The 8,193-nt window shown below is 36.8% G+C and overlaps 1 protein-coding gene across 1 annotated transcript; it reads right to left on the bottom strand.

Annotated features, from left to right (window-relative positions):
* Nucleotides 1–1,702: 1,702 nt before the first annotated feature.
* LOC109156632 lies at nt 1,703–4,404 on the bottom strand. The gene is made up of 6 exons (XM_019304485.1): nt 4,022–4,404; nt 3,630–3,904; nt 3,245–3,581; nt 3,003–3,205; nt 2,678–2,929; nt 1,703–2,505 (listed from the first exon to the last, which is right to left on the bottom strand). The coding sequence occupies exons 1-6, from the start codon at nt 4,402–4,404 to the stop codon at nt 1,703–1,705; spliced, it is 2,253 nt and encodes a 750-aa protein (XP_019160030.1).
* Nucleotides 4,405–8,193: the final 3,789 nt, after the last annotated feature.

The following is an 8,193-nucleotide window of genomic DNA, read 5'->3' as shown; positions in this document are numbered from 1 at the left end:
TAGCCTTTTGCAGAAGATTTGTAGCTTTCTCAGATGATCATATAAAAAATGATATCTCTGATATTTTGGTCGTTGCTTAGCATGTGGTCCATGTGAAGAGACTTAAAATATTTCTGATGCAGATCTTGTCTTCACGTGAAGGCTTCTGAAAATAATTCTGGTGTAGATCATGCGCGTTCTGGGACTTTCATCTTCTGTGTATTTTATTCTCTCTGTATGGCTACTGATGAAGTGTTTCGGCCAATCAGATCTCTATTTTATTCTCTCTGTATGGCTACTGATGAAGTGTTTCGGCCAATGATCTTGGTCTTATTTTGATGGTGAGAATTCAATCCTTGATTGAAACTTCTTCTCCAACTTCAGCTTTTACTGTAACTTCAGCTCTTACTATATATATAGCTTTTGAAACCTCTGCTCTAACTTCATCTCATACTTCATATTGACTTTGCAAAATCTCTAACCTCTGCTCCAACTTCACTTGAATTTAGTTTTGAGTTTCGAATTACTTGAATTAATTTCGAAACCTTCTTTTCAAACCTCAGCTCCTACTTCTTAGTTTCGAATTACTTGAATTAATTTCGAAACCTTCTTTTCAAACCTCAGTTCCTACTTCATCTCTTGGAACTGATTTTTGGCTTCTTTGTAAAATTATAGGGAGTGAGTTTCAAACCTAAGACCTTGCAATTTATACATAAAGCTTTCATCCATCTCGACTGTACGGATTATTGGTCATTATAGCATTCCTCTTGATGTACTACTTTCTTTCCATAGATGCTTGATCTTCAAGATAACTTCATGAATTTTGGTTTGCTTCTCGTTTCTTCGTATGAGATTCATCAGTATGACTTCTTCTTTGAGTTGGGCGTGTGGGCTTATTTTGTATACATATCATACGCATACATCTTCTTCTTCGTATTTTTCCTTTCTTCATAATTGTTAATTTTCCTTTCATGGTCTATGACACGCCTAGACTTAAACAAATAAAATTGGGGACTCTAAAATACAATTTGGCATATCAAAATCTATTACAATATATTCCTAACTGTTTGTTCCTCAATTCACCTGTGCTGCCAATATATATTCTCCCCTTATATTTGATCAATCCTTCTTGAACAGTCAGTGTTGCATCTTTCTCTGCTATAATCAATTGCTCAGTCAATACTTGGGAAGCTAGCTCATCCCCTTCATAGCTTTTAAGGACCTCCTCAATCCATAAAGGTTTCACAGTTGAGATGGACATGAACTCAGCTTTTTCTTCACTCCTTTTCCTGGAAAGAGCATCAGCCACACAATTCTCTTGCCCTTTCTTGTACTGTATTTCAAAACTCAATCCCAACAGCTTGGTGAGACCCTTCTGTTGCATAGCTGTAGTTATTTTTTGTTCCAGCCAGAACTTAAGGCTTTGGTGGTCAGTCCTAATGATGAAATGTTTCCCACACAAGTAAGGTCTCCACTTATCTATGGTATTGATTATAGATAAGTATTCTTTCTCATAAATAGACAAGCCTAAATGTTTGGTTCCAAACCCTTTGCTATAATAAGCCACTGGCTTTCCTTCTTGCATAAGGACTGCCCCCATTCCTTTATGGCAAACATCTGCTTCCACCACAAATCCTTTGTTAAAATCAGGTAAGGTCAACACTGGAGAAGAACACAATGCTTGTTTCAGCTCTTCAAAGGCCATTTCTGATTCTCCACTCCATTAGTAGGCATTCTTCCTTAACATATCAGTGAGTGGCCTGCTTATGGTGCCATAGGACTTGATAAACCTCCTGTAATACCCTGTAAGACCAAGGAACCCCCTCAACTCTTTGATGTTAACTGGTTTTGGCCAATTCCTTACTGCAGATAGTTTCTCAGGATCAGTCTGCAGTCCCTTTTCAGATATGATATGCCTTAAGTACTCAACTTCTCTTTTTGCAAATGAACACTTGCTCAGCTTAGCCAACAACTGGTTGTCCCTCATGATCCTTAAAACCTCACTCAGATGCTTCCAATGACTTTCCAATGAGGGACTGTAAACAAGAATGTCATCAAAGAATACAAGGACAGTTTTTCTAATCAATGGCTGAAAAACATGGTTCATAGGAGCTTGAAATGTAGCTGGGGCATTAGTAAGCGCAAAGGGCATGACTTTGAATTCATATAGCCCTTGATGTGTTCTAAAAGTTGTTTTGTATTCTTCCCCTTGTTTCATTCTCACTTGATGATAGCCTGCTCTCAAATCCAATTTAGAGAAAACCTTGGCATTAGCTAATTCTGAAAACAGATCCTCTATGAGTGGAATTGGGAATTTGTTCTTTATGGTAATGCCATTCAGTGCTCTATAATCCACACAAAACCTCCAGGTATTGTCCTTCTTAGGAACCAACAACACTGGTGAGGCAAAAGGTGAAGTGCTATGAGTAATTATAACAGCTGTGAGCATTTCTTCTACCATCCATTCTATGGCATTCTTTTGCAAAAATGAATATCTGTAGGGCTTAGAGTTAACAGGTTTTGCTCCTGGAATCAAAGGAATCTCATGGTCAAACTGCCTTAAGGGTGGTATGGTTTTTGGTTCCTTAAACAACTCCTGGAACTCATCCAAAATTTCAGTCAGTTCAGTAGTTGGCTTCTATCCTTTCGGAAGCATTGATACTATGGATCATGCCTTGCAATAGATATCCTTGCACACCTTCCTTCTTCCATCTCTTGACTTCCTTCTTAGAGGCCTGTTGTAGTACAATGCCCTTAGCCATTCCTTTTAGTAACACCCTTTTCCCCTCCTTATGGAATGAAATGCCAGGAAGCCTTGTATGAAGTTGAATTGGAGCATAACAGTCAATCCAATCCATCCCCAAGACTAGATCACAGCCCCCCAACCTAAGGACCCTTAGATCCCTCTCAAAAGCCTCTTTCTGAACTTGCCATCTCAGTCCCTTGCACACTGAATCACAATTCAACTCAGCTCCATTAGCCACAGTAACATTAAGAGCTTTAGCCACTGTCTACTAGAATACCCACTGCTTGATTTCCAATGTTGCCTAACAACTTAATAGTATTCAGGCCCTCACCCCCAATAACAGCATTCAGTGTGACCTCCACATTTTCTTCATCTGTTGACCCCTGGTTCCCAGTTTCCACAGCTTGGTTATCACTGAATTCCTCCTCATTCTCTAGAGGTTCAGTTCCTTCTATGATATTGAAAGTAGGACCCTTACATCTATGCCCAGGGTTCTAAGGTTCAAAGCACTTAAAACACCTGTTCTGCTCCCTGAGTTGTTCTCTGAATTTATGAATTTCAGGAGTTCTAGTCTGGTTCTGATGAGTGTTTGAAGCAGTAGTTTTGGTGGAGTTTTGACTGGATTGGGATTTGTTTGGCTCACTTTGTCTAGAAGTAAAAGTTCTGGTACTTGGTTGAGGTTTCTGGACAGTATAGGATGTTTTTTTAGTAGAGTGCGAGTTGCTTTTCAGAAGTTCACTAACCTTGAGGCCTTTCTCAAACTGCCTTGCCAACCAAATGGCATCCTCCAAATTAGTATGTTTAGATGTTCTCACAAAACACCTAAGTTGTTGCTTCAATCTTACAATAAAGCTATCTAGGAAATACTAATCTGTCAAGAATGGATAAACTTGTAATAACATACCCTTGAACTCCTCATATTTGTCAGAAAAATCAGTCACATTACCCCATTGTTTGAAGTTTGAAAACTCTTCCATCACATCCACATTACTTTCCCGGAACCTCTTACACACTGCCCTTGCGAACAAAATCCACTGGAACCCTTCCCTTAAGCTATTGAGATACCCCTCATACCACAAGGCCACCTTCCCAGTTAGGTTCACACGCAAAACATGCATAATCTCATCCCTGGGAATCCTAGCTAGCATGAAAAATCTCTCACATCTCACCACCCACAACCTGGGATTTTCATAATCAAAAGTAGGGAACTCATGTTTATACCTCATGGGTGGATCACCCCCTTGGTTGTTCTAGTCTCCCCTTGCATCAAAATGGACCCTTCTTGGCATCCATGGCCTGTCTGCCCTCATGGGATTCACAAACTGCCCAAACTGGTTCTCTCCCTGGCCTTCATCATCATCAGAGACCTCTTGCAACCCAGCTGGATCCTCTACTGCTGGTTCTTTTCCAGGTTTCCTACCTAGATCTGCATTTCCCTCTCCAGGACTGAAGTTTGGAACTTGTCCCTGGACTGAAAAAGGCTCTGTAGTAGGTGGAGAGGGCTTATTGAGTCTCAACAACTCCATAATCTCATCCTTCCAGTTCTGCATGTGAGCTTTTAACTCCTGAATGTTATCCTCCAAGGCTTGCTTGACTTCAGTTAGGCCACTGCTGTTCTCCAGAACTATGGCCTCCCGTTTGTTCAACCTTTCCTCCATGGCAGCTGAAGATGTAGTCATCATGGTGGGCTCTGATACCAAATGTCACAACCCTGGAATTCGAACAAGGAAAAAGAAACAGAGATAGAGAAATAGAAGAAGAATAGATAGAGAAAAAAGAGAGAATTTGGGGTAGAAGCTAGGGTTTTAATTCTTAATACAAAAAGCATAGGAAATATCTTCCAAAATTCAGATAAAATAAAATACAAATAATCTAAAGCTTCCAAAAATCCCTAACAAACTCCGGATCCTTCGTGTTTGGTCCAGCTCACACCAACAATTCCAAATCATCTCCTCCTGAGGGTTTGTCTCAACCGCTAGGCTCAAACGGCGTCGTCTTGGTGTTTATTCAAAATGGTCTCCAACTGCTAGCATCCTACGACGTCGTATGAATAAGTTCTAACGGCTAACTGGTTCATTTGCGAAATGACGTCGCGTTGGTCCCCTGACTTTCAGCCCTTAGAAATTGATAAAACTTCTTCTTCTGATCTTCACTTCCCCTTCCCACTTTACTGTTTCCTTCTTTCATGTTTAGGATCATGACAGAGGGATACGAGATCGATGGCAATAGAAATTGTTTTGAAACACAAAAGCACGATTTTCTTGAGAGATCGGCGGCGGGGTGTGATTGTTGATTCTTATAAGAGAAACACCGATTCGAGCGTTTCATTTCATTTGCCGTTGGATTCTGTTGTTGGGTTGTCCTATTTCAACTTCAGGTCTTTCAGGGCCCAAGTTTTTGATCGGATCCCGGGATTGGCTCCCTCCATAGCCAGCGAGCTTTCCCGACAAATGTTCCAGATGCGCGACGAGTTTCAGTTGCCCGTCTGGGCCTCAATGACGACAACGGTATAAGCAAGAAGGGTGGGAGGAGTGGTGCAGAAAAGGAATCATCATCTTGTTCCATTTGTTGGGAAGAGTTTTCGGTGGGAGTGAATATTACGCCATTGCCATGTTCTCACACCTTTCACCATAGCTGCATTGCTACATGGCTTGAGAAACACGCAACCTGCCCTCTTTGCCGATTCCACATCACACAACCATAGCTCGGAATGGGAAGGTTTAATTTACAGCATGGGATACAAAAATGGGAATGCAGATTTAATTTGGGGCTTTAATTTGGACAATTCAAAAGCTCTCAGGCAATTAAAAGGGGCTTTGATTTTTACTTGTCAAAAGCGATGCGAGAACTTCAAAGATTATAAGTTCTGTACTGTGGTTTGTATACAGTTAATGGAGTAAAAGACATTTTTGGTCCTAGACTTATAGTGGCTTGGACAATTTTAGTCCTTTATAAAAAAATTTGCCATTTTATGGACAGAGTTATTGTGGCGAGGACATTTTTGGTCATCCGTCTATATTTTTGTTAGATAACCGTCTGAGAGAGGGGTAATTACGTCAATTTAGGCTATCTCCTTCTATCTATTATATCTATGTGTGTTTTGTTTTCTTCTCGGTCATAATTCGAAGGAGTCGGAGAGTCTAAGTTGCAGTAAAGGCATGGTTGTGGGCAAAGCATTTCGTAGTGCAAAACTACAAATAAATGAGGGTCAGAGTAAAGGCATGGTTGTGGGACCAAAATCGTCCATCTCACAATAAAGAGATAGCCTAAATTGACGTAATTGCCCCTCTCTCATACGGTTATCTAACAGAAATATAGACAGAGGACCAAAAATGTCCTCGCCACAATAACTCTGTCCATAAAATGACAAATTTTTTTATAAAGGACTAAAATTGTCCAAGCCACTATAAGTCTAGGACAAAAAATGTCTTTTACTCCAGTTAATGATTCACCAATCAACAATGATTGGTTAATTATTAAAATTTAGAATTAGTAATGGGACAATGTTTGGTCAATTATGATAAAATTAATAGTTACTTTTACATGTAAAATCATAATCTATACTATATATAAAAACAAAATCCAGAAATTTTAACTTTCTGCCCAATTCCTAAAAAATCTCTCTTCCCAATAAAATATATTGATTTCTACTTTCCCATTCGTACAATAATTCTGGGTAAAAATTCTATTCTAAAATTATAAAATAGTGAAATACAATTCTCTTTGCACATCTAATCTATACTATATATAAAAACAAAATCCTGAAATTTTAACTTCCCGCCCAATTCCTAAAAAATCTCTCTTTCCAATAAAATATATTGATTTCTACTTTCTCATTCGTACAATAATTCTGGGTAAAAATTTATTCTAAAATTTTAAAATAGTGTAATTCAATTCTCTTTGCACGTTTAATCTATACTATATATAAAAACAAAATCCTGAAATTTTAACTACCCGCCCAATTCATAAAAAATCTCTCTTCCCAATAAAATATATTGATTTCTACTTTCCCATTCGTACAATAATTCTAGGTAAAAATTCTATTCTAAAATTCTAAAATAGTGTAATACAATTCTCTTTGCACATCTAATCTATACTATATATACAAAACAAAATCCTGAAAGTTTAACTTCCCGCCCAATTCCTAAAAAATCCCTCTTCCCAATAAAATATTTTGATTTCTACTTTCCCATTCGTACAATAATTCTGGGTAAAAATTCTATTCTAAAATTATAAAATAGTGTAATACAATTCTCTCTGCACATCTAATCTATACCATATATAAAAACAAAATCCTGAAATTTTAACTTTCCGCCCAATTCCTAAAAAATCTCTCTTCCCAATAAAATATATTGATTTCTACTTTTCCATTCGTACAATAATTCTGGGTAAAAATTCTATACTAAAATTATAAAATAGTGTAATACAATTCTCTTTGCACATCTAATCTATACTATATATAAAAACAAAATCCTGAAATTTTAACTTCCCGTCCAATTCCTAAAAAATCTCTCTTCCCAATAAAATATATTGATTTCTACTTTCCATTCGTACAATAATTCTGGGTAAAAGCTGTGAAGTGTAAAAAGTTCGGCAATGCATAAGTTTTGACTCGGTTGTTCGTTTTGGACAAATGTTTTTTTTGAAATTGTGTATTTTTTCGTGATATATCCACCGCAAACAGCCGTAGGCGGTTTGGCCCACCAATTTCTAAAAAAATGCGTTATTAAATAGTTTCTAAGAAAAAACTATAAGAACTTTATGTTTTATTAATGAATTTTTAAATTTTTTTAATTAAAAAATTGTCCCGTGCATTTTTTAATAATCTCTCTTTATAATTGGTCAAATTATTTAATTATGGTAGATTAGGGATAATTAATGATGGTAATAGAAATCCTATAAGCGACCTCTGGTGAAATTAACTCTTAAATAATTATATATCGATTTAAATATTCTTAGTATATTACAACAATTCCATTCCGTGCATCGCACGGGTGAAAATACTAGTGATTTGTAATATGCTTAATCTGGATATTCTAAAATTTTAAATATTTTTCGTAATATTTCGATTATATTTGATACTAATTATTGTTTTTTATTAACTATTTGATTTTCAAATTCTTTTATCATTTCGTCTTTTATATATTCTATTTACGTCGGAGATGTTCATGCATAGGTAAATAAATATTGAATTTGCTTATTTAAATCGTTAGTTTAAAGTATATAAATGCAAGATAATATATGAGTTATTGATTATATTGTCACTAAAATAAATGTTTGCAACTTTTGGTTTAAATTTCTCTAATTCTTCTTAATTCTCTTTTGGGTAGCATTGTCATTGTCTTCATATTCAGTAGATGCCTTTTTTTTTTTTAATTGGTAGTGTGTAATGTGCAATTGGGTTACTGGTGGTAGCACAGATGAATTCATTGTGCAATGAGAATGTGGTATAGGAAGCTTTAGATTTC

This window comes from Ipomoea nil, unplaced genomic scaffold (assembly GCF_001879475.1).
Source record: "Ipomoea nil cultivar Tokyo-kokei standard unplaced genomic scaffold, Asagao_1.1 scaffold2749, whole genome shotgun sequence".
Lineage (NCBI taxonomy): Eukaryota > Viridiplantae > Streptophyta > Magnoliopsida > Solanales > Convolvulaceae > Ipomoea > Ipomoea nil.
The sequence above is the reverse complement of the archived record's forward strand: the minus strand, read 5'-3'. Positions and strand labels throughout refer to the sequence as shown.